This window comes from Hyalella azteca, unplaced genomic scaffold (genome assembly GCF_000764305.2).
Source record: "Hyalella azteca isolate HAZT.00-mixed unplaced genomic scaffold, Hazt_2.0.2 contig895, whole genome shotgun sequence".
NCBI classification, from domain to species: Eukaryota; Metazoa; Arthropoda; class Malacostraca; order Amphipoda; family Hyalellidae; genus Hyalella; species Hyalella azteca.
The window spans coordinates 141,907-169,531 of NW_025931230.1; the positions used below are offsets into that span (position 1 = coordinate 141,907).

The 27,625-nt window shown below is 38.3% G+C and overlaps 2 protein-coding genes across 3 annotated transcripts; one reads left to right on the forward strand and one right to left on the reverse strand.

The window, feature by feature from the left end:
• Positions 1-1,473: 1,473 nt before the first annotated feature.
• Positions 1,474-13,845, reverse strand: LOC108676913 (maltase-glucoamylase). The gene is made up of 15 exons (XM_018165069.2): positions 13,581-13,845; positions 12,462-12,618; positions 10,750-11,694; positions 9,966-10,191; positions 9,439-9,637; positions 8,288-8,493; positions 7,167-7,295; positions 6,353-6,422; positions 5,795-5,936; positions 5,473-5,591; positions 5,002-5,125; positions 4,204-4,336; positions 3,804-3,885; positions 3,227-3,435; positions 1,474-2,265 (listed from the first exon to the last, which is right to left on the reverse strand). The coding sequence occupies exons 1-15, from the start codon at positions 13,711-13,713 to the stop codon at positions 2,137-2,139; spliced, it is 3,003 nt and encodes a 1,000-aa protein (XP_018020558.1). The 5' UTR covers positions 13,714-13,845; the 3' UTR covers positions 1,474-2,136.
• A 5,194-nt stretch (positions 13,846-19,039) lies between these two features.
• LOC108676914 (vitelline membrane outer layer protein 1 homolog) lies at positions 19,040-27,379 on the forward strand. Of its 2 annotated transcripts, XM_018165071.2 has the most exons (7): positions 19,040-19,122; positions 19,704-19,867; positions 21,187-21,310; positions 22,902-23,059; positions 25,372-25,455; positions 26,505-26,626; positions 26,793-27,379. In XM_018165071.2, the coding sequence occupies exons 1-6, from the start codon at positions 19,077-19,079 to the stop codon at positions 26,613-26,615; spliced, it is 687 nt and encodes a 228-aa protein (XP_018020560.1). In that variant the 5' UTR covers positions 19,040-19,076; the 3' UTR covers positions 26,616-26,626; positions 26,793-27,379. The 2 variants fall into 2 exon arrangements, with proteins under 2 accessions (XP_018020560.1, XP_018020559.1); XM_018165070.2 differs by lacking the exon at positions 26,793-27,379 and having other exon boundaries at positions 26,505-26,763.
• Positions 27,380-27,625: the final 246 nt, after the last annotated feature.

Below are 27,625 nucleotides of genomic sequence, written 5' to 3' on the forward strand. Positions count from 1 at the left end.
AAGGTTTGTATTAACTTAACTCTAGTATTTTGTGTTTATAATCAATGAACTTCACTGAAATATCTTGTAAATTATAATGTGAGATACGACCGTTGTTCTTTTCACCATTTCCTTATTATATCTTGTAGAAAGGGTCAAAAAGTATCTTATGTTATGTTTACTTCATTTATTTTATATTGGTATTACTACGCTCATACGAGCGTGTTGCCCGCCTCAGCTTCACTTCAGTCAGACAATACATTTAACCCTCTACCGCCGTATGTCACTCTCCGGAACATAACTTTCAACTTAAATTATACATAAACTATTGAGTGTAGCAACCTGAGGACGTTTATACGCAACAGAGAAAATTTTAAAGTTGTCGTACGTGGCGGCAACCATCAGTGCAAGTCATTTTGCGCTCACTAGAAGTATCCTTTCTGGGAAGTAGGCGCGTGACAATATTGCTCCGGTTACTCGTGTCAGGCGGTACAGGGTTAAGTTTAGACCCTCGACCCACGTGCTATCTAATCAACTAAACGCGTCTGCATTAATAGGCTATGTTACTATACCTGGCGATGAGGATATTGCAGAATTATTCGATTTAATCTGTGGTCCAAACTTTAATCAAATAATTTTTACGTTTTCTGTCGTCAAACACTTTATTATACCAAGGAATTTTTATGTATTCTTAGAGAGTGCAGCGCTCGTCAAGATAATCATTTTGAGTTTGCATGTTTTTTTTTATAAATTGCAGCGCATCTCCTGCATCAAGTAGGCACTTGAATGTTATTGCTATTGTACTACTGAGACTTCAAACAAATTAATATTTTTTTTATGTGAAAACTGAAAACTTGACTCTGGTAAAAAGAAAACATACTAGCTGGCATTTATTAGGTGACGTGTTGCGTTTAGTGTTCTGGTTACATCTCGACCCTAGTTTTTTTCTCAAGCATATAAGGTAGAATAACGTGCTAATGAGGTTGAAAAAAGTCAATGATGAGAGAAAAAGATACTAATGATAAAGAAGACAAAAATCAATTACCGAGAAGAAAGTTCGAATGACGATGCTTAATCCATTACTCCATGAAATAGGAATTTTTTTCAATATAGCTTATGTAATGTTGACTCTAGACTCTGTCACAAGATGGAATATTTACATTGATCAGTCCAATATAAATTTGTATGATGGCTAGCCAGTCGAAACCAAAATTAAAAAAATTCTTACCTTACTAGTACACCGGACTAGGTAAAAAAATTAGAACACAAGGAGTACTAAGAACGTGGCGCTTGACCAGGATTCTTCACACGTCATACGATAAGGAACTGCCGGATCAAATGACCCGCTGTTAACTAAAAAAATATACCTCAGTACTCACTGCAGTGAGTGACAGAGAGCGCATTTTCTCGTCGACGAAAACATGAGTCACAGACAGACGGACATGACGATCGCAATCGCGCTTTTTTCATAAATCATAAAAGAGAAAATGCCCTAAAAATAACTTTGCTCATGAATTTTTTAATTAAACGGTTAGGTAAATTAGCGCTACGCCGCTGGACTGGGTTGGTCCTTAGACAGGCATGACGAATTAGCTTGTGCGTTACATGTTGCTCCAATGTTCACTGAAATCGATTTATTAGCTGCGAAGAGAAGAAACGTAAATTTCAATGCTGAATGCTACGCATGAAATCAAACGCTAAAACAGTTGAATGAACTTATTATATTATTTATTATTATTATTTATTAATCTGAATATAGATACTTACCTACAGATACATACAGAAGTAAGGAACTTAAAAAACTATACGAGGGTCAAATATTAACATATGAAATAAAAAAATATTAGAACAAAATCACAGGTGAAATAGCAAATTGTTTTTACGTGTATTTCACGCGCACCTACACAGCCGTGAGCGAAATGCCCGGCTTGCTTGGCGAGCAATAAGTCAATAACTAACACGTAACTCTTTCGTTACGTGAAAAGTTAACAACCTAGAATTTTTTCTGACAGCAATAATTGGAAAAGAATGGACAACAAGAATCCAAAGTTTTTCACTCATGGTGCGATAACAAAACTCTTGAAACCTCATTTTGAGTATAGAATTGCTTTTGAGTAAACACGTACACTTCTTGTATCAATCCGCGCATTAAGAAGTTCATTGTTTCAGTTCCCAAGAGATTGTGAGCTCTCCTTGAGTCCAGTCAAAATCAATGCCTTTTATGTGAAGCGCTCCCGTCGATGAATCTTGCGAGAAACTGCTCATTTCTTGGTCGTTGCTGTAGACCTGGGATACAAATTTTATCTTTAACTAAACTTCTAACAAAATAATAGAATTAATCTGATCAAGTTCGTAGAACTTCGAATGTCTTCAATGAATGAGAATCCTAAAATTATTTATACTTAAGATAAGGCGCCAGGACGAAATCCAGCTCATATCATTCTTTATATTTTGATACTAGAACACAGGTTATGCAAGACCAATGCGTCACTGATGCAATGAGTAGGTTATTCGCCCCTGAGTCTTATTGAGTTCGTGTTCCTCATTGCAGTTCGATAACTTCTCGATCAGATCGTGTATGGCTAATTAGAGAAACTATTACTAAGAATTTAGCAGTAAAGAAAACGCCTCGTAAATTTACCATTCACCCACGTTACGTTTTATTTTCTCTTAAATTCTTGGTGAACCTATGATTTAAGCAGAGGAATAATGCAAGACTTAGATTCCCGGATGGTCGAAAACTCCATTCTATATACCGGTACTTACTTTCTGATAAGGTCTTGACTCTCCGAAGTTGGTAATCTTCACTCTTTCATTTTGCCGGGGGTAAATGTGAATTGCAGCTCTAGCATTATAATCGCACACTACATGGATGAGTGTCAATCTTATTTATCAGTAAAATTTGGCAGTTGTGCTATGGCTTTAGTGAATTATTGAATGATTTGATCAGGATCTGTCTGCAAGGATCCATGGACCATTGCACTCGTATTGATCAACCTTGAGTTTTGGGTAAACATTCAAAATGCCAGTCCTAAAATTAAGTCATGAAATTTTTTCAGCAATAAGCTTCATTAAAAAAATTGACTCCGGTTACTTATTTTATCCTATAAAAACAATGAATCGGAATTTGAGGACAATTGGCTAGATTTCTCTCAGTTCCATACCATCTTTATTCATGATGAATTTCCTGATTCTTCAATACATATACAGAATATCACTATGCTGATAGAATCACCCATACACTTACCTTGCTAACTTCGGGTAAGCCAAATATGTCGACGGTGTCAATTTTAGAGCTGTGGCGCTGAGCGTCGCTGTACTGGCCACTCGTGTCTGGCACGTCGGAAGGTGTTACCCTGAGCTTCTGTTCGGCGGCGCTAAGGGAGGCTTGCAGCAACGTTGCTTTGTAGTTCTTGTCGGTGCGCAATGTCTCACCGTCGTCGTAATACATCGTGCCTGTCAACAGCACAAGGAAAATATGAAAATTTTACAAAAATTAGGAATGATTTTCATACACGTTCAATCTATTTTATCTGGAATACTGGAAAGCTCATCGATCGAGAGCTTCAGTGTAAATTAAATCATTTCATAACAGCAAGCAAAGGCGCCGTTTTCATTGAATGCTTTGCTCTTGGATCTACTATATTCAGCCTTCACTGCTTCAGGAGTCTACATTAGCCTCATTAGAGGCCTTTGGGTTGGAGGACAAATACGGTTGAATGCTCCCTTATCGTGATCACCAACTTGATTGCTAATAAGTTAGTGTCACAATCACAATTTGGGGACAATGAATTAATTTTAAAACGACCAGCAGGACAGCTTACCGCTTGCTTCGCCGTCTGACGATACAGCGGCGCGAATGTGGTAGTCAAGTTTTCGCATTTGTTCGGCAGTCGCAATCGGCTCCTGCCGAAGAAAAGGTACAGTGATATGATAGCATGCAGAGATATTTGATGGCAGTGATTTGATTGTGTGATTGCATGCAATAATCTAACCGTCTGATAGTCTATTTCTATTGATTGAATTCCACTTGCATAAATGCAACTGATAAATTTTAATAGCGATTGGGAAATTAGACATAACTGTCGATGAAAACTCTCCTTCGCTACGATTAATCCTTCTACAAGTAATTGTCTGTTACCGGATGAAAAGCTGCAATACGCTTGTGAGTTTTATCTAGTGTGTAGACTCATGGATCAAAATTCCTCGCAATACACTACTGACGGAGAGACTTCCTTGCAAGAAGACAATTTTTCCTCCTCGGATGAAGACGTTGATGTCAGTTGACGTCGTAGCAAGAGTTGTTTCGGTGCCGTTGGAGCTGTTGGACATCAAGCGGCCTATGAAGAAGTCGTACCTGAAAACCAGAACATAGAATTAATTTCTGTTTTCAAATTAAAAAACATCGATTTATGCTTTGGTCTGCCGTTCAAGTACAGGATATATCAAGTTAACATTAAGATCGAAAGCTACGTGATCACATTTTATCGTCAAATTTTGATGCTGTTGGTCATTTGACTTCACGAGTTTATGACAGTTTGTTTTTGGTGATCTTGAAATTTTCGAGAACTAGCAGGTTAGCTCTTCATGGCACTGGCTTGATCTATTCTAAACATATAAAGCCACCGTCAAACCACATTTCACATCGAAAATAAGACACTCATTCTACTTTCGTTAGAAATATAAAAAATATAACCGTTTAAATCAAATTTTTATTCGTCAATACAAATCAAATTTCAGTTTTCGTTCTAATCCCTTCCTCACATTCGTCAAATCTTTTCTTTTTTACTCTATGAAAGAAATTTCAATTCCTGTAATATGCCGACACGATAAATATTGTGGACAAGCACATGCAGCCCCTAAACATTTATTGTGCCAGTCTTCTATAACACACAAGCCTACACACACACTCACACAAACTGTGACACATATATGTAAGATTCGACGTTCGAATTATACTAATTAACACAAATATCTAATTTTCCATTGAAATTTTCTCGAGTCCACATAAAAAGATCTCACCAAGCGCCCGGCGGGAAGTATGCGGGGACATGAGTTGTAGAACCGAAGTTGCTTTCGTTGACGAAGTTTGGCACCACCAACAACGATGAGCCCAGCATGTATTCGTCACCAATGCTCTGCGCCACTGTAAAACAAATCATTTTCTTGCAAGTCATTTAAATCGTTTTTTAAAGTCTTTTATAAGACGCTACCTAACTGTCCTAAACGAATGTTCAATTCCGCCTGGCTAGATGGGTTATTATCAGACTTTATTGCCAACGAAAGATTTTTCAATAGACAAGTTAGACCTTAAAGATACAGGGGAAATACAGGCATAAACCTACTCACTAACAAAATAAATACTATGAATAAGTGCAAATTTAGCTCCAAGAATGAATTTGTATAAAGTCGTATGAACTACGCCTCAGTTATATCAAACTTGCACTGTTTCATTCATGAATATGATTCATCATTTTTGAGGCAAGTGCTCACTGGTGTCATTGGGGAATTCGTAGAAGAGATGCCGCAGAACAGGCGCGCCGGTATCGCTGGCCTCCACAAAGTATGTGTAAAGAGTCGGCATGAACATGTATCTCAGCATCATCAACGGCCTGTCGGAAGTATAGGTCAAGAAATAAGCTTAATTTAATTTTAGGAACCACTTTTAAGTTACGTTTTTTAATTCTTAAAATTTTGGATTTTTTAAACATTCAAAATTTCATACACGTCAATGTGTATTTAATGTAGCTTTTCAATACAAATAAAGAATTTTACATGAAAAGTCGTCCAAAAATATTCATTTCATAGAACTCACTTTATTTGATTCCCAAAAACATCGGTTGGATTCGTTGAACGCTGATTGATTTCGTAATGGCTGAGCAGGAACGGAGAGAAAAGCGAGTTTTGGTAGCTCCGTAAACACAAGTTTTTCCATTCCTTCTCGTGAGCAGTCGTGTCTGCATCATTAAACGAGTAGTTAAAAGCAAGCAGTTTGTTAGAAATTACTTTGCTGCGTATTTTGATGGAAAAAATTCATGCTAAAAGGTATTCTTCGTAAGTTAAGTTCATCACCGACATGTGGAACAGCCTCCCTGATCGCATCTTTGACGCTCCGAGTATGAACATCTTCAAGAACAGACTAGACGAAGCTATGCAGGAGCCTATGTTCAGTCTTAAAATGCCTAGCAGCTTACGAGCCTTGCAGTAAGTCCAGCAGCTATCTCAATCAATTATCAGTTATGGAAAGATCGGGTTCCAAAGGCCGGATCCCTTGTGAATCAAGTCACGAAAAATTCAAGAATTGGTAACAGGTCATGGGCCTACTTCTTCAGTGCCGACACTTCTATTCTAATCTATTCTAATTTTGACTTACTGAAAACATCTCTGGAGCCGCATGGAGGAGTGCCAGTGAGAGCCACACCCGCCAGCCCCATATCTAATACCTTTATAGGAATTATATTATAGGATTACAATTACTATCTTATTAAGGTGAGCGATCGCTAATCGCTTATCAGACGCTAACTACGAGTACAACTCGCAGGGTCAATATTTTTTAACGTGCTGAATTTGTATCTAACATGTAATTGATAGACAATCTCTATCACCTCGATCATAAATGTTATTGTATCTGAGTTGGTTTCATATACTAGATAAATCCAACATTGTTTTAAAAATGAATTACACTTGAGTAAATAAGAATTACCGCAAACCCATCATAAATTCAATGAAACGAGTGTACCCAACATTTTAATTAAGCTGTAACGTTGCCTATGGGCAATCTGAGAGTAAACAATACAGGATGCCATATTCTACCAAGAAGTATAAAGATGTTGAGAACAATAGATCAATGTATCAATGGCTTTTGATTGTCAATCTGAATAACAAATCGTGTATTCATTTGTTAATAAATCATGTATTCAATAAGTGTTGCTACGATTTCAATTCTGTTTGGATGGGAGGTAACTTCTTTTGGGCAAGATGGCCGAACTATGGGGCAGATTGATATTGAGATTGTGGTACCACAATCATAGGCAGGAAAGATCAATTCGTGTGTAAGATTTAAAGGCTACAGGAATTGTTACTTATTTTAATTAATTAACAGTCAGATGATGTCATTAGTGTTTATTATATGACATATCATGGCGTAATTCATGTTGTCTCTGGTAGGATACGACGAGTTACATTACCTGTAACAGCGCCCTTTTCTGGTCGTCCAACGTGGTGCTGAAGCCCTCACTGAAGTGGCCGCTCACATTCCCGCTCCCTGGATGCGTCGAGGAACTCATCAGCAAAGGCCGAGATGTCGGCCGTAGCGTCTGAACGCAGGAAAAGATTGAACTTGGACTGACGCTTCTTAACAAACTCCTAGCTTTACATATAGTACAGACTCCTTAAAGCCCCCACGAGCTCCTTCACTTATCCTCCCCTACTGACTTGAACTCAACCCGTGGGCACCCAATCAAAAGCTACTAAGTTGAATGTCAAACGCCTATGAATTAATCTTGTGTTTTCGATTTTTCCCTAATTGTTATGGACAATATGTGCCGCCTCTTACATTCATTTACTAGGGTAACCTTGTGGATATGTACACACTCACCGACACAGGCTAACCACAGACACCCAAAACCCATTAGAATTTTGTTTCTATGCTCGTTGAGAAGAGCCCCTTCAGCATTCTTGCAAAGTCACAAGCAACAAACTCTTCCTATGCACTAATAGCATCATTTTCCGAATTCGTACTCATGTCTTCGTGGTTATCATTTACGGTATATAAACCAATCATTTTTTCTTTGAGTCAGCACAGTGGCAATGCAAAAATTTTCTTCGCCATTGATTGTTCTAACCATGAACTCGTCAATCAACGCAGAGGAGACTCAAATTCTCAATGATGGGCTTCGCCAATTGTGACTGAGAGGCCTCACCATTCACCACTGAGAAGCCTCACCATTCACCATTGAGAAGCCTCACCATTCACTAGAGTAAAGCCTCACCATTTACCACTGAGAGGCCTCGCCTTTTACCTCACCAATGACCGTGTATAGCCTCACCAATGACCGTGTATAGCCTCACCAATGACCGTGTATATAGCCTCACCAATAACCGTGTATGATGCTCCCTTATCGTGTATGATGCTCCCATCACCTTATTGGTGATGCTCTCCTCACCAATGACCGTATATAGCCTCACCAATGACCGTGTATGACCTCATAACCCACCTGAAGCACACTTCTGACCCGGCGGCTGTGGATCCTCATAACCCACCTGAAGCACACTTCTGACCCGGCGGCTGTGGATCCTCAGAACCCACCTGAAGCACACTTCTGACCCGGCGGCTGTGGTGCAGGCCGTACGCGTTGCGGTGCGCTAGGTGCAGCGAGTCGGCCAGGGAAGGATGTATCGTGGCCCAGCACACCGAGGCTTCGGTGGGCTCCGTCACCTCCGCGTCCACTTGGAAGCCCAAGCCGCTCCTCCAGCAACACAAGTCTGGCGTCTCTGGGACGCAGTTCTTCCCATCTGCAACAGCAAATAAAAGTTAGATTTTGAGTGCAGTGGCTTCTGCGCAACTACGATGACATTGGTCAGAGGAAGATTGGATTAGCTTATGGGCCACTATACGATGACAATGGAGAAGGGATGAGTGAATTGGCTTTAACGTAGTTATGATGGCATTGTTAATAGTATGAGTGCAATGGCTGTTCTGCAGTTACGATGGCGATTGTCATGGAATGAGTACATTGGTTCCCTCTGATGTGGGGCCCATCTTATCAAGCCTGTGGTCCCTAACTGTGGTACGCGCAGCATTATTAGAGCGTGAGGGCCTTCCAAGTTTTACGCAAATGCTTTCAAAGCTACGAAAATTTTTGAGTTGACTATCATTTACTTTAATAAAATGTGAACTAGTCAACCCAGCAACTATTTTCAACTGTTGCCGCACGATACCAACCTGGACACAGAGGCCTACTCTAAATGTTAAGCAAAAAATGTAACTAATCCAATTATTACTTTCACATCAAGTAATATGAAATGTCACTAATTCTAAAAATATGCAACAAATATTTAGCACTTTACCCAACACACCACCAGCAACCACATCACTCAACACCACATCAACTTTATGCCCTTATGTTGAGATTAGGACTTCCTACTCCACTGCCATGCTGGTGCGCCGCCTTTGTCGTCCTCTGTCCCAATCCGTCAATGGGCAGGTCGTCCGCCCCCAGGGCCCGGTGGTAACGTTGAAGGTGACAACTTTGCATCTGCTCTCATTTGAGCCAGCTGATGCAAAATGCTGTTGCTGGTTACTTGTCGAGGGTAGTGGAGCATAGACGGTCAATCCGGAATCTATCTTAAAAACAAACCCAGTCGTCTCTTAAGTGCCTCATGGGTGAACTCCTCTCCTCTCAGCTCACCATGATCGACTTTGTTAACCCAACACTCACCACAGCACCCAACACTCACTGCCTGACAGGGTGTATCGCACCGCAGCCTCGTTAAGGGGCGAGTTTTGCAGCAGCAGGACGCCGTCTGACGTGCTGAACTTGGAGGTGACGCTAGCGCTCGAGTTCATCCAGCTCGTGAAGGAATTCTCATTCATATAATCCGGGTATCCAACGGCAGCCTTTGATACGGATCCGAAGTAATCGTACGACGAATTCAACTGAAAAATTTATATAAATTACGTTCTCTCCTATATTGAATAATTTGCTTCAAGTGAGCATCGGAAATGCTTCAATAGAATCATTTTCACTTCATTTAAGAACTCGAGAAAATCATGTTGAAACAATTCGGCGTTTTCGTTAATTTCAGTCTAACACTCTTTAAATATTGTTATTACGTAGATTATATTTTTACGCCTTGAAATTTGTAAACATTTGTGAAGGACTTGAGTATCGAGTCCCTCGGAATTGGCCAACACGCGCAACAAAATATGTATTGTCACATACGATTAAGTAGTTTATTTCATTTTCATTATCGCTTCCCATCACCTTCAGTAAAATATCAAGACCGGCTGCTTCGTTATAAGTGGTCGACCCATGGACCACGAAGGGGTACGCTGTACCCAAAAATTTCCGCTCCGCTTTTCTTAATCTCGCTACGGCGTCGTCCACCCAAGCGGGGGGTGCAGCGTATGTGTCAGGGTATGCGAGTCTGGCGTCAAGACAGTCGCTCTCGTACGGCAAGCCTATGGCCTCCATGGCATCTGTAACGTTGCTGGAACAATAAAATTACGTCACGCATTACAGGTTCTTTTCCGGATTGTGTTCAATTCATGTTTAAGTACTTTAAAGTTTCAAATAAACGTCTCTTAATTTAAACATTATTCTGATTAGCTGTATAATGTTCAACTGCTTTAGACCAAGCATTATCAAGTCAAATAAATGTATGATTCTTGTATAAATTTATTATTACTAGGTAACAATTTGAGCGTGGTTACATTTTAACCACCGTCTGGGCCTATGCACACCGCCTGAATGCATTATATGTTATCGACTGCAACAGTGCACAATAAAAAGTGTTATGAGGCTGCATGTAATTTCTTGTGATGAAGGCTGTAAACGTAGCTATATCAGCCTAAGACTGAATGATAGCCTATGATTTTAATCCGCATGAATAGTGAAAGCAAAAAAGAAAGCAAACAAATTTGAGTTTTCTCAAATTTGTTTGTTTGTTTTGTCAAAGAAAGCAAACAAATTTGAAATTTGATTTTCTCTATTTAATTACCATTATCAATTTTTAAAGTGAATTATCATTAGCGTCGAAAATATTTACCTGAATGTTGCATTTTGCAGTGAAGACTGTACGGTGCGACATAAGTGGAGACCAAGGGCCCAGTAAGGTGGCAGATGCGGCCGTCTCACCATATCAGTGTATTGCTTTGACACTTCAAGCGGAGTGGGGCCAGCCATGATCAGGATTTTGAAGGTCCCAATAACAGAACGAAATGAAAGTCCCGGTGCAGGAACGGCTCCTATCTGCAAGGGTGCTGAAGTACGTACGTGGATTCCATAAGCTTGACCATAAGAGTCGATCCCCATGAAGAATGGATGAGTTCCTGGTAAAGATTTATTCGAGAAGGAGGTATCTCTAGAATTCAGAGTCCAGGTCTCAAACTCTTCGAATGAAGGAGACACTTTTGTTGAGTAACGAGAACCAAGGCCGTATATTTTTGCCGTGGGTAGAGTTGTGGTCAATTCTATGTATCCATCTCCAACAATCATGGGCCCGTAAAGAGTATTGAACAAGACTTCATGTGTGTCTGTGCGATACACGGAAATGTTAAATGTTTCACCCTGTGCGCTGACTTGAACGTCAAGATTTGGGTTCATACTAGCGGAGGGACTGAAACTATCATCTACTACAAATGTTCCTTGCTCGTGTCCTGGACTTGACAGAGTCAGTCTGATTATATCGTCTCCTTGTCTTTCGATCTTCACTTGGGCCGGCCACGCCGGGTCGCCAAAAGTAGTCGATTCTCGCAAGCTGCTGAGATCGAAATTTAAACTTTGACTCTTCCCTAGCTCTAACGCCGAACCGATAAACCTCAGAGGAGTCTTTCTTGTTTCGCCGGCAAAACTTTTCAACACAGTGTATCCGTATTCCGATGGGGCCGAGTGATAGCAGGAGGGTAAATATGGAGCGTTTTCAGGATCGTTGAAACAACATCCAATTGCCTGGCATTCGTTTTCCGTTTGGTTCAAGTCACCGCACGAGTACCTGCTCAGTGATTACAAAGTTTATCAAAGAACTAGTTGTACCAACTCTCTAGCATATTATCAAAAAAGTACCTAATAGGAATGAAACATAAGCATGCGCTATTGACGTGTTTTCTTAGCCCAAAAATAGCGTAGAAATATTGATTATAGTGATTTTAAAGGTTATCAAATAATATACATCGTTTATTAATTTAAGAATAGATATTCTCCGTTATTACATCGAATGTGATGTTTAGAAGTGTTAATTAAAATGAATTATTTATAAAATGTGACTGGATACTTTGCGGAAACTGCACTCTTCAAGCATATTTTAATGGTAAGCAAGACACTGATCTTGACATCACAGTTCACATAGATTTTGATGAAATAAATAAATTCAATGAACAACTTTCAAAACATTTCTGAACATTTCATGATTCTCGCAAGTTACTTGAAATGCTAATGTACAAATTTCCTTTAACACCTTATCTACTACCGTCAGGCCGTTTAATAATTACATTACCCATGGTAAATATTTTTTCAAGGTGAGAGGTGAAAAATGGCAGATGATAAATTTAATTCCTACAAATTTAAATCTTATTGTGTAAGTGTGTTACACAGAAATTCTATTTTCGATACCTCTCTACCTGCCACATAAATTTAGCTTTCAATGACCATAAGTGCACAATTGAGGTGAGTTAAAATGTGTACAGCGTTCGTGAAGTTAAAAATTTGATCTATAGGCTCGCTGGTATGAATTTGCGAATCAATATCAATCCCAAAACTGACTGTATTGTTTTGTTGATGAGGCAGTAGCCTCTGGAGCCCAGTACTTTGTCCTCAGGAGCGTAGACCGTAGCCATGAAGATTATTGGGATCAGCAGACCGAGTATGAGGCAGAGGAACAGCACGCCGATGACCCGGGAGTATTTATCGCAGCAGTTCTCTGATGATTAAAACGATTGGAATGTTAGAGCCACCCATGTGTGCCGAGAATATAACTTGATATTTTAAATGCTTCGAAACTCTTCACGTTAAACGATGCGTGCTTATCTTGAGAGATATTATTACAGCTATGCGTACACACTGACCTATAATGTATTCAAGAGTTGTTCTTGGAATGTTAGAGCCACCCATGTGTGCCGAGAATATAACTTGATATTTTAAATGCTTCGAAACTTTGGTCGACTGCGAAATTTTCTAATACACGGGCAAGCGTCAACATCATTATGAATAATGACATCATTATTAAAAGTTTTTAGTATCAGTTTTAAATTAGTGGGGTAAGTTAGGTATGAACGAATAAAGTGTATTGTATGGGCAAGAATAATGTTGCATAAGCATGGGAAAAATTCATAAATGTATTTTTTAAATATTATCATCGGATCGTGGCAATAAAGATACAAAGTTTCAAGAAACTGTGCGAGTGAAATAAAGATAACGGTATTGTTGGATCGAGTGTCATGCATTCCCGAGAGCTCTTAATATCACATGGATCGTATGACGACCAACCACCGGAACGTTGGTTATCGCTAAAATAAGTAATGCACGCAAAATTTTGAAATTGTGATTTCAAATTGAACCATTCTTTCGTTTCTATTATCGTTCGCATATACGTATAATGTTGGGCCTGCCGACAATAGTTTGTAATTTAGAAATTGAGTTATTTGATTCGACGTCAAATCATATTGACTATTCATTCGTAGTTATATCATCACAATTATTTTGCGTACTAAGTTTTCACAACCTAAACCAGCGGAAATCAGGTAGAATTGGAAGAAAACAATTACATCACGCAGAAAATCCGGTAAAAAATTCGTTCAAATTTATTTGTCTCTGAACATTTATTAACTTACACATTAATAATTCATAATTTTTGGGCTGGCAAATACAAAATTAAGATCTTACTTTTCCTTGGCGTTTTATAGACGACCTCTTTTTTGTCCTGTTCAGGCGGCTGAGCCTCAACCACGGGCTCGACAGTGTCATCCTGCACGTCATTGATGACGACCAGCCCACGGAGCTTCTTTAACAGCCCCATCACACCCTTGCTTTACCACCGACGATTGTAACACACTTTATGCACAACTCGATTTCCTTTTCAGTATTTAGGTATTTCAGTATTTCAAATCTAGAACCGATTTTAAATCTACTGTCCGTTGAAAAGATTTGATCAAAAGGCCAGTCTAGTCAAGAAAAGTACAAGAATCGGCGACAGGCCTATCCAGGCCTATTCTTCAATGCCGAAGATACTATACTATACTATACTAATTTAGTGTTGTTAATGCCGAAGATACTGTACTATACTATACTATTTACACCATGAAATGAACTTGCAGCGTAATGAACCACCTGTAGTTTAGACCGCAAACTCGATCTCTCAACGTAAATGAAAGACTGCAGCTCGAGGCTTCATGTCTCGCAAGACTCGTTATCTTTCTGCTATCAGATAACAGTAAACGTGACGCGCTTGCGGCTGCAATGAAACTTCTGATAACTTCAGTTTAATCGAATTATCTGTTTCGAATTATTTAAATATTTTAATTGAGGTAAACCGTTCTAACGAATATAATATTATTGATTGCAGTTGAAGAATTTTGGAGAATTTTATGAAATTAGTTGGCACTAATGAGAATAAGAATAAGAGTTAAAAATATAATTTCCATATTTTACCCCGTAATTGGCGGGCGAAGTGACTGGCAGATTTCCAAAGTAGCTCATGCGTGAAAATTTTGAAAAACTGTTGTGAATTTTATTTAACATTATTAGAAATGTATATTAAATTGCCATTGATTTAAATGATTGTAGGAATTGTATAATTAATCTTTTTCAAAAATTTAAATATTTGAAATTAAAAATTTAATGTTCTTTCTGACTTTCTTCAAAAGTAGAAATAAGTAACTTAATGCGATCTGGAATTTTCATATTAGGAGCACATAGACCGCCGCTGGTTATGCTAGCGTGTCTTAATTCTCTATTTCCTTTTTTCAACATTTCATTATCTTGTCCATCCGCATGCCTATATGCTTACTTTTATAAGATTAGCTCAGTTAAATTAAAGTCCAAACTTCTAACAGCATGCGATTAATAACCATTGCTATACGAGCTGATCTTACTTTACTAACCATTAACTTTCAACATTATTTGGCTCCTCGCCTCTTAAGTGGATCTATCATTTAAGGTAATGCATATATGTGATTTGTCTTTATATTTGTTCATTCTTTATATGAAAATTCATACTTCTTTACCGATAGTTATTCAAAACTTTTCTCTTTATCTGCTTCAGAACAACCCGGGGGCGATGTCGCGCATTTACGTGCTACCAACACGTATTCGTCCGCTGCTTCCATTGATTTTCTAAGCAACGAAAATTTGAACCTGGCCGAAACATTAATCCACGCCTTGTCAACTGGTTTCCAAGCTGAACTTTTGATTGTATTCAAATTTGAATAAACAGTGGAGCATCCGTTGAGCTTGAAATTAGTTTTAATATTATGAAAGCTTTGAAATTTGTTTAGCCTTTTTTGATGGAATATGAATATTTTACATTAGCCTTTTTTGATGGAATACTTTATTTTACATGAAAGCTTTAAATTTTTTTAGCCATTTTTGACGGAATATGCATTTAAGCTATCAAATGGATTTTATTTTTAATCGCAATGTGAGAATACGCAAATAAATCCAGTTAAAATGGATATCGAAGTTTATAGCGTGTGCATATCCTCGTATGCATTCTTTACCGTTACGGTGAAGGAGAGAGATCCTGAGCAGTCGTGTAGTTCGCTCAATTAAGACTTCTTTCTCAGCGACACTTCCGGGCAATATGAAGTGTTGCTGCTGCTTGTACGGTGTGTTGTAGTCACTTATGTCAAGACTTCTTTCTCAGCGACACTTCCGGGCAATATGAAGTGTTGCTGCTGCTTGTACGGTGTGTTGTAGTCACTTATGTCAAGACTTCTTTCTCAGCTACACTTCCGGGCAATATGAAGTGTTGCTGCTGCTTGTGCGGTGTGTTGTAGTCACTTATGTCAAACTACGTAAATAATCGTGCAGTATGACGGACATTCACCAGATGCAGAATCAAAATAATACTAAGGACGAAGAACTATATAATTGTGATCGAACCTTTTCTAAAATTCACTTATTTCAATATAGAAAGCGCTTAGCAAGCGAACGAAACTGTGTTTTGTTTTGCCGTTATCTCTTCGGAGCGTTGATTTATTTTAGAGCCACAAAAATATTTATTATAGTTGAGTTGTGTTAGATTCAGATATGAGACCAAAGTCAGCACATATAAAACATTATGTTTCAGGCACAATAAAATTAATCATCGGTTTGATAGAGTCAAAATTTTGGTTAGCCATCTTCAAGATTAAGTGAATAGCTATGCAATTTTAAATTATTGCTGTCATTTATTACCGACCCGAACTTCGAGAGAACAGTTTGTTAGTTGTTTAAGAAGTAGCTTCTCAAACTTGATTCTAGAGGTTTCAGATCTAGGCCGAAGAAGATAGCTCTAATGAAAGTACAGGAAGAGCAGAAGAACTACAAAAAAATGAGCTTAATATAAGACAATCGACCAATAAAAGGCGGCATATGAGAAAAAACCTATAAAATCTGGGCCAAGCTCACGAGACGTCATGTGGCACCCAAGCTTGCATGCACTAGCATCGATCGTTGACGGATGACACGACGCCATTATAGATTGAGTATAGCTGAAGCCCAAGTTATTCCAGCTCGGACTTATGCAGTTGCCATCTTTAAACCCTCCGGATTCGTCTGAACTTTCAAATTATTTTCGGGGGAATTTCCGAGTACTATCCCTAGCTTTTACGTGTTTTGTGTACTTATGTTAATAAACATTAACATTGATGAAATTGGTGATACCTTCACTTTATTTGTATTAATTTATAATGAATACTTTCTATAGGTACTTTTTTATTATTACTAACTCGGAGATACTGGGGAAACTCTACAGAACTTCGCCCATTCACTACATGCCAAGTTTCCTCAGTGAGTCTGTGAGGACATAACAACGCTTGCCACATTACATGCCAAGTTTCCTCAGTGAGTCTGTGAGGACATAACAACGCTTGCCACATTACATGCCAAGTTTACTAGTTCAAATTAATTGATCTGAAGTCTTAGTATTCTGAATCTACATATTTGAACAAGTCATCTTTTGTTTCAGACAACATGCGTACATCTCTCAGTTACATACGTCTCAATAATTATAATTTATTTGCAGTCAAATACTATATATGGTCATAAACTCCCCTCATCTTTTAATTGTTTTGGCAGGCATATGCACGCTCTTATTTATATGCTTCATTTTTAAGCCTGCATACGTCCAGAAATTACGTCACTAACTTCCTAATTGTAAAAACAAATTAGACACTTCCTGTTCTCTGTATGCTCCCTATATTAGACAATTCCTGTACCACAAGAATAACTTCTATAAATATTTATTATTACTTTATTTTTAGCCTATGACATATACCAATATTGTGGATGATTTGAAAGGGAATCACGGAATTTAAATAAAGAAAAATATTTTTTATGACAGCAATCGTGATTTTTTTCGGTTAGCTGCACTGCGAACTATGAAGTTTCGCCTGTGCCATTGACTTAAGAAATTCGTTTTACAGGACCCTAATAGCTTTAAAAATCACGAGTGGAGAAAAATATTGTTGAATAAAAAATTCAGACATCTCATTAGGAACAACATAATTGTTAATTATGAAGAGAAATTAGAAAGAAACGAAGTCAAGGAAATCATAAATAGTTTCCTCCTCGCCTCAAGAATTAAATTTCAGAAGTTAAAATGAAGACTAACGCACCCAACAAAATTTGTTGTATTACTGATGAAGTGCGTTCATCTCCATCAGTTAGTTATGAATTAGCTCAGCTTCATCAGTATTCATGGGCAGGCCTCATCGAGCAATTGATTTTACATGTGTTATCCTCTAGCTAGAGAATAAAATTATTATTGAGACTGTGAAGTCATGCTCTGATATAGTCGTTTGAAAACTTACATGCGATCCCTATCAGTGTGAAGGGTTTTCTCGTGTGCACTTGATATACAATTTTAGATTCGTCCTATTCTCTTGCACGCGTAAGTTACTAGGTCGTTGCGGTTAGCATAGGCGAGGAGGAGTTATTGTACGATGAAAGCTTTTACTTTTAAGACAAACCAAGCTTTACCTCAATAATTTGGTAAGTCTAGCCACTATATCCGAGGCTGTTTTACGTGACTTATGCTTGTACAATTAGTGTGTATATATGTATGTTTTGCATTTCATCATAAGGGGTTTAGTTTTAATAGATGTTTAGACTTCGCCAGAAACCGTTGGCAAGTAACTCCACGCGTGTCAAATTATTCCACCCGAAAAAAGAAGATTTTCGTTACGAAATTCTCAACAATCGGTATTATTTACGGTCCAGCCACTTTCTTGCCATATCGATCATATACATGCATGCACTACTGTTTCCGATTTCTACTGTTTCCGATACTGTATTAAGCATTTAATTCAAATTATTCCACCCGAAAAAAGAAGATTTTCGTTACGAAATTCTCAACAATCAGTATTAATCACGGTCCAGCCACTTTCTTGCCATATCGATCATATACATGCATGCACTACTGTTTCACCACCCATGAAACTGTAAAACAGTAGCAGGGAGAAATAACTCGTCGCAAACTGCGAAAGCGACAAACCTTCCATCATTCCACATGAGGCTGAAGATGTAAAGTGTGGTGAACGGAGATGCACGAAGAAAAAGAAAGAAAGTGAATGGAATTTTTATAGTGGAACCTACAAATAAACTAGTATATTTTGAGTTATCGGCCTTTTTTTTTTTTAGTGAATACGTGTACATATGAAACAATTTCTTACGTAATCGCTTGAAAGTTTCGAACGTCAATTATATCCCCTGAAATCATCCTTTATTGATATTCGGAGCAAATGTACTATATATGTATATATTACTCTCTCAACCCTCATATATACAAATGTTTCGTCTTTTATTGCGTGAATTTTTTTAGCTTTCCTCTTAATTACTACTTCGCAATAATTTAGTCTACTCATCATATCTTTAGCAATTGCTTTAGCAATAAAGAGCACCTTAAACATTCATATAATAATTTGGACAATTTTTCTGGCCTAATTCCTTAACTATATTCCACAAATTAATGATTTAAATAAGTTTTCTTGATGTAACAGTCACGTTCACATGGCATCACGTAGTTGCGCGTGCACCTGCGGTGACATCAGCTCTGGGGAATCTCATGGCACCTGTACAACTTCCCATATGCGTCTTAATATATAAAGTCTATCGATAAGCTCAATGTATTATTGACTGTGACAGTCACAAGTTTGCATCTTTGCACCGTCTTAACTCATTATGAACATGGGTAGATTTATTTGCGCTGTACTTCTTTCAGTTCTGGGTCAGTGGAGTCACGAACCAATAAGATATAAGTATTTAAGGTTAAGAAAGTCTGCTGTCGTTCTTTTCATGATTCGATCTAAACACATTAGAATATGACATCAATTCGGCTGTAATATTCTGGCTCTGTCTATTGATTTGGAATTCAAGAATATGACCTAATTAGAATGAAATAGCACGGAATGGGATCATATTCGTACTCACATATGTTAATTTCTATCAACCTTGGTAGTTTTTTATGTTTAAACATACACAATATCTGAGAACTTACGCTTCGTGTAATATTGATCCTTGTACGCCAGCTAGCGCAGTTATAACAAAATTATCTGCATTGAAGCTTATACACTGTTAGAAAAATTACCGTTAACAGTATTACCGGCGTTTCAGTGGCCGGTTGGCACGTGAAAAGAAACACCGTGTCGCCGTTTTTATTTTAATTTAACACTAGAAATCCGTAAAACATCTGATAAAAACGGCGAAACAGTTTATTTTCACGGGGCGACCGGCCACTAGAACGCCAATGGGACCGTTTTTTCGCCGTTTTTTCTAACAGTGATTAACCTTGTCATGATATCCCCCCAGCTCTGACTGCATCAGCTATTGAACAAGTCGGTACCCGCGTGGATCTGATCGAGACTCGCGGCGTGACCTCAACGCTGTTCCTGAACAATCCTTACGACGCCGGGGACTGGGGCTTCATTGGTCTCTGCCCGGAGTACAGCTTCGTGCACGCCTTCGAGATCCTTGTGAGTGTTGCCTACGTGCATGCCTTCGAGATCCTTGTGAGTGTTGCCTACGTGCACGCCTTTGAGATCCTTGTGAGTGTTGCCTACGTGCATGCCTTTGAGATCATTGTGAGTGTTGCCTACTCTGAACAGCCTGCCTCGCCACTTATATGAAAAATAATCGTTTCCATTCAACCTGCCTCGCCACTTATATGAAAAATAATCGTTTCCATTCAAGTACTACTAATTGTAGTACGTATAACCATCATGGAATCTTGCCATCTTGAGAGTGAAAGAAGAATTTTACAATCAATCAAATGTAAATATTTTTGTTTCGAATGTTATGTTCGAACGTCACGTTTTTAAAACGCATTTCAAACTTGCAATTATTTCATTCGTCCGGAGCTGTTAATTGAGGCACTGCAAACTGATTTTTAGCTGAACGAACAAGAGGACATCAAATTATTTAACTGTGTATCGCCAACAGTTAAAAATTCATAACGATCGAGCTCTTCTGTGCAGATTTGCATTACGAGCTCTCATGCTTTTCTTGGTAACAGAACATTGAATGGAAAACAAATGGTTAATTAGCATCACATCTGTCGACACTTTTGTGGCCAGAAAGGGACTTTTTATTATATTATTTTTAATTAATATCACATTTGCATATTTCTTCATTAATTTAACAGAAAAAATCATAACGCCTTTCAATAAAATTCAAGACAAATGCATTAAAATCAGGATCAGATTTTTGACCGAGTTTCGTGTTTATTAAATTGAAAGTAATTTTTGTTGAGGTGAATTGTTATTTTCGGACGCTCTATCAATAATTTATTCTTCATTTCTCGTTTAGTTTTATTTACAGGAATATTGTATTTGCTTGGAAGTGTGGCAAACAAGATTACGATAAGCGAACAATCCAACCATTGAGGAAGATAGTATAGTATAGTATAGTATAGTATAGTATAGTATAGTATAGTATAGTATAGTATAGTAATAGTATAGTATAGTATAGTATAGTATAGTATAGTATAGTATAGTATAGTATCTTCGGCATTGAAGAATAGGCCTGGATAGGCCTGTTGCCGATTCTTGTACTTTTTTTGACTAGACTGGTCTCTTGTTCAAATTTTTTCAACAGACGGTACTCATGGTAGGTTTAAATCGCTTCTAGATTTCAGTTGTTCCGTAGGATCCCAGGCATTTCAAGACCAAACATGTGCTCCTGCATGGCCTAGCATGAAAAGAAAACACTAAAGGCAATTTTTGTTTGTACGTGTATGAAGTTCTTTAAATCGAGAAATAATATGTTTGTGTTATAATAATTCTTTATTTCTCAGTTCGTCCCGCCTGGTAATGTGGACGAGACTGCCATTAACGCAGTGAAGCTGTACTGCAGCACAGAGCAGCACTTCGATGTCGGCTATGTGGAGAGTGCCGCTGGTCCTGATGGTCTCTGGTATGGTGAGTACCATTCTATAACTAGATTAACTATAACAACTATAATTTCTATATTAACTATAATTAAAATATAATTATTAGATATTATATACATTATCACAACAATGACTGGTGGGGGCGAATTCACCATAAAATGGTGTACGGATAATTTGCCGAATCTTGACCATCTCATGGTGATGACGAGCAAAAACTATGGTTAAAAAATAATTATTAGATATTATTATACATTATCGTAACAACGACTGGTGGGGGCGAATTCACCATAAAATGGTGTACGGATAATTTGCCTATCTTTTAAATCTTGTGAACATATTAATTGCAAGGCAAGGTTTGTCAAATTTCAATACATATATGTAAAGCTTCTATTTCTATTAATGCAAACAATATATCCCTACATTATATTGACAAGCTGAACCATAAAATATTTACGTGTCAGTACGCTCGCACTCTCCTATCTATAATCATCGATAACTGAAGTAACCGTGGCAACACATATGTTAATTTCCCTAACTCAAGGAGATTGCCGTACAATGGTAGTTTTCCTGCTTTCACCACAATAAGCGAAACTATAAATCATGATTATACACAGTGCTTATATGCAAGACGGGGAACATTAGTTAGTCTCATACGCGTAATAATCGAAGGCTGCAATAACAATTAAGGCACAACGAAATCTACAATAGTTTATTTATGTAACTATTAGGCATGCTTACTGTACTATATCTGGATGAACCATTCAGAAGAATTAGAGCATTTTATCGTTTCGCGATTTAACCAAATTGTGACTCATGAAAGAAATTAATTTTATTAAACAAAGCCCATTTAATGTTAGTGCTCCAGATGAAAAGATGAACGTATTTGCAATTGTTATAAACTGAACAGACTGCCATGAGAGTCAAAGAAGCGATTAACATATTGATAAGAACATGATTTTGAAGAAATTTTTATTAACAGGGAAATTTCTTGAACTTGGTACTACTAGGTAGAAGCAATAAATTTTTTGGCTATAATAAAATGTATTTAACCCTCTACCGCCTGACATGAGTAACCGGAGCAATATTGTCACGCGCCTACTTCCCAAAAAGGATACGTTCTAGTGAGCGCAAAATGACTTGCACTGATGGTTGCCGCCACGTACAAATTTAAAATGTTCTCTGTTGCGTACAAACTTCCTCAGGTTATTACACGCAATAGTTTACATATAATTTAAGTTGAAAGTTATGTTCCCGGAGAGTAACATACGGCGGTAGAGGGTTAAGGCAAAGTCCACGTCGTGCCCAACGCTTTCCAAAATTTCTTATTTTTTTAACTGAACTTTGAATATGAATAAATTGAAAATGTTATACATTTTTATAAATTGCATTGTTTCAAATATAGAATGAGAAAATTCAAGAGAATTCGGATCATTATTTCAACACGCCCGAGAAAAAGGGCTGAGTTAGCCTACAATTGAGAAAACATATCAAGCAGTGATTGATTTTCGATGCTTCTGTTCCGAGACGATTTATTAAAAATTCCTCATAAGAGTCGCCGTCAATAGAATGAAGTACATGGTGAATATTTTTCAAACTTTGACTATAATTATGCGTTGCAGGCATGAAGGTTTGTCACGGCACCTTCATCACGGGCTTCAGGGCAAAGGTTCTGGAGTATCAAGGTGTGTTCACGGACGACGTCGCAGTGCAGGATTTCCAGGCGGAATGTAACTACGGAGAAGAAATTTTGTCCGGAATTTCGCTTCTTGACGAAGAGGTGAGAATTTTTCCATACAATGTAATGAAGTACTGTGTAAATTTCCCACCACTAACTATCAGTCCCGCAAGCATGACCAGCTCTGACGTGGGCGTTAAATTTGTTGTATCCGTCAGATAAGCTGCCGACCCCGACTTGCGTACTGGTTCCTCTCTCGTAGGATTTTGACTCCGACGCGGGGCGCATGCCGGAGACAAGCTTTGCCAAACTTCACGTTCAGTTCATATTTCTTTCCGTAGTTGAGAACGCTAGAGGGTATAACAGCCTATGAAGTCAAGTGCTCAAAGCCATAGCGCCGGATGTCCACTGCCACAAAATAAGCTTGCTAAAGGTAAGTATAGCCACACTGCATCTGGCCAAACCTCTTCCGGCCTGACTTTTTCAGGTCTAACCTACACAAATTGCAACATTTCCCCACTCAAAACGAACCTGAGCGGACCTAACCTAACCTCATTGGCTGGAAGTTTGAAAGGCGGTCCAAGTGTGCTGGTAGAGCCAGTCATTTGTTGCGAGAAGGTTGTGAGCCGGGACAGCGTGAATAGGTTAGGCCAGAAGAGGTTAGGCCGGAGTAGGTACAGCCGGATGAGGAACAGCCTGTTTATGAGCGAGCATGTTAAGCATTGGCTGAAGACTTGCGGCACTATTGTCTTTCGGCAGTGTGTCTCTTGTCTGGATTACGGAGTTCAAGCGTAGTCTACGGCTTCTAGCACTGAGGTTGAGTGAATTGAATGCATGGTGAGGCTGGGCGTTAGATACAGGGCTTATTTAAGAGTAAAATTTGTGGCCTACGGCTGCGCTCCCTCCGAAGCCAGCGATCGTACGTTTATTCTAAAACCCTCCGCGCTCAAGCTCTCTCCCCGCATCCGATTTGTTATAGCTCCTGTGTGCGATTTGTCCGTTCGCTTAATTAGTACTTATTTTCGCATCCCTGTGAGATCGTTCGTCTTGATTTGTTTTGCCTCAATTTGCTGTTTATCTATAAATACATTAATTAAGCTTGTCTTTGAGTTATCAATCCGGCCAGTACAAGCCTTGCTTAATTAAGCCAATAAGGAAGCATCTTTCAATTTCCGGTCATTGGTGGGCGTGACAATTAAGACCATCCGAATTTTCAATGTGGCGAGATTGGTAATTAGGAAAGTTAAAGCAAGTTCGTCACATTTTGGCCTAATTTAAATATAATAACTGGATGAATATGTACGGAATAGTAAATAACTCTGCCTTGCCTGGGATTTACGTTGCCTATTAAACCCCATTCGTGTGGGGTTAAGTAGCACATTAACCCGACAGGTAAACCCGGCCTGTAAAATTGACTAGGTTTACCCAGAATGCCTATCATTCTAATGTACGTCCACGAAAATAATTGAGGTAATACCCTATCCTTAGATGAGTGCGGCTGAGTTACTGAGAAAGTTGATATGTTGGATTTAGCTTATTTATACTGAATGTTACCTAATTTTACACTAATAATATAAAATATAATGGTATCCCAGAATGCAAGGATTAAAAAACGGCCTTCAAAGTTTCGAAACGTTTTATGGTTCGATTAAATTCATTTTAGCGTTGTAAGCTCCCAATAAATGATATTTGAAGCTAATGATAACGAAGTCAGTCATAAGGCAAGACAAAATTCCCTGTTACCCTAGTAATCGAACGCGTGTCAAGCCCTACGGAAAATTGCTGCTCTAGGCACGCATGGCTGAGCAAAGAAATATATTCGATTAATGAACCTTCATTATTCGAATGCATAAATATATTCGAATGCATAAATATATTCGAATGCATAACTCTAGCATGCACTCTGAAAGATGGACGGCTCATATAGTTTAAATAGCGACGTATTTTAATACAAACCGAACAAACGACCCCTGACGTTACACTGATGCTCCCCTCATACCGGGCCAAAAGAGTAGAAACCGCATCGCTATATGGACGAACGTCTACGTTTCTCTAAATTAGTATAAGAAAGCAGAGTTTGTTCCTTAAATCAGGTTTAGACCAGAGAGTTTGCTTTATTGATAATTTCTCTTATTGTATCTACGTATCTCTAAATTAGTCATGGAAGGCAGAGTTTGTTCCTTAAATCAGGTTTAGACCAGAGAGTTTGCTTTATTAACAATTTCTCTCATTGTAGCTGAATTAAAGAGTGTCTTACTCACCTCTCTTGGGACACGGGAAGCATGAGTTTGACCAGGCCAAAGTCGTCGCCAGCTACGATGACTCCGTAGTAGATCCTTAAAAACAGGTTTCATTGTAAACCGGAGAATTTGTTTTATTGGCAATTTCCCTTATTGTATCTGAATTACTCGCAGGATGCGACCCCAGTGGAATTCAACGACGGGGAATGGAGTGTCTGGGCGCAGTGTCCTCCCGGCAACGCTGTCTGCGGACTCCAGGTTTGTTTTTCCACATTTTTTTCATATTATTTTTGATGAAGATTAGTTTACTAATTTGTGTTCCACATTTTTCATATTATTTTTGATCAGGATTAGTTTACTAATTTGTGTCAAAGGAATGCAGCAGGTAGTGCAAAACTCTTGATTCTCTTATGGCTTCTTGCAACGTTGTTCAGCAAGCAGCAAGTATATATAGTATATTTAATGCGGAAGGAACCGATTTTTAAATATGTTTGATGTATAGTCAATTTAGCAGCGCCTGGCCTACATTAATTTTATCAGCCTATTCTGCCAAATCGGTACAGTTTGTCATTTTAAATTCTGGTTTATAAGGGAACATTAAGGAACATTTTAGCTTTTGGTGGTTGCGTGTTGATCAAAGAGAGGGAAAATTTGTAATTTCATCATTTGAACTCAACCGCTAGGGCAAATATTGCTCAATTTTCAATAATAATAAAACATAATAATCGAGATGTTTACACGGCATGCATGCTTCTGAAATTTGCACTTTTCTGTTTTTTTTTAATTTTGTACAGAAAAAACGGACAGGAAAAGTGAAATGTGTGGCTGCCTAGGTTAAAATTAAGAAACTACAAGACGATTAATTTTTGAGTAAAAATAAGCTCTCGAGGGACTCGACTTCGCGCCGACAAAACCTGATAACCATGCAAATGAAGCACTCGCAGCACGGATATAACAAATCAACTCCATTAGTTTGATATGAGCTTCATGTGGCAAAATAAGTAAATTTTAAAAAGATCGAGGAGTGAAGTATTGCCTAGAGGCACCATAGAGTCACTGCAGCGGCTTTAAAAATATTTCATTGGCCAGAATCATGACGTAAAATATGCCACTCCCTCATGTAAAAAAATATAACTCAGTACTCACTGCAGTTAGTGACAGAGAGCGCATTTTCTCGTCGACGAAAACTTGAGGTCACGGACGGACGGACGGACGGACAGACAGACGGACATGGCGAGCACAATAGTGCATTTTTTCCATAAATGAGAAAATGCGCTAAAAATATAAAAATTACAACCTTTTTCCAGACGCGAGTGGAAGCCCCACAGCTGGCCGACGATGACACGGCGGTGACAGACATCAACCTCTTCTGTTGCCCGCGCAGCCCAGCCAACAGCACCATGTACAACCGTTACTAATGTTGTCCAACATCGATCAGCACGCAATGTTATCCACCAACAACACGCAACAGCAACATCGATCAGCACGCAATGTTGGCCAGCAACATCGATCAGCACGCAATGTTGGCCAGCAACATCGATCAGCACGCAATGTTATCCACCAACATCGATCAGCACGCAATTTTATCCACCAACATCGATCAGCACGCAATGTTATCCACCAACAACACGCAACAGCAACATCGATCAGCACGCAATGTTGGCCACCAACATCAAACATAATCCTCGCCAAGGAGCTTGTTAAAAATTTTCTTTGCCAAAACACACGCTTGTCGCGAAAAAAAAAAGAATATTGATGATAGTTGAATTTGTAGGAATAAACAAACATGGTATTTTAGGGGAGCGTCTACCTTAGAAATCGAAGAACTTTCGTTTCCTATATTTTTCATTTCATTTAATAGAGAGAACTATTACAAATCGAATAAAAAATATCCCAGGGTTCCATCAGTCATGGTTTCATTATGAGGCCGATTTGAACATTTATAAAATGAACATTTTATAACGATTGTTTTTAATGATTTTTTTCAATTAAATCTGTACTTATAGATCATTATTCGCATTAATTGCAATGTGTTTGAACTCATTTCAAAGCTACAAACAATAAGAATACGCGTTCAATAAAGCAAATACCATGGATGTACATGCAATATATACTTTTTGGCGTAAGGCGTTTGTGAAATTTTATAAAATGACTGTAATATATAAATATATCACAAAAGTCCTATTTATAGCTTATTATTCGCGTTAAACTGGAAAAGAAGAAACTAAGAAAAACGTGGTAATAAGCCAATAATGACACTTGATGGGGCTCTTAACCCGAGTAGCTGGGGCTAGAGTAATAAGATTTTTTTAGCATTTTCTTCTTTTTTCGATAAATTTTAATTATTTGGCTCCCCCGAACAATTCAAATTTCGAAAATGCACTTTTTTAAAAATCTATCTCCTCCTATAATTTGCCAGGTATATCAT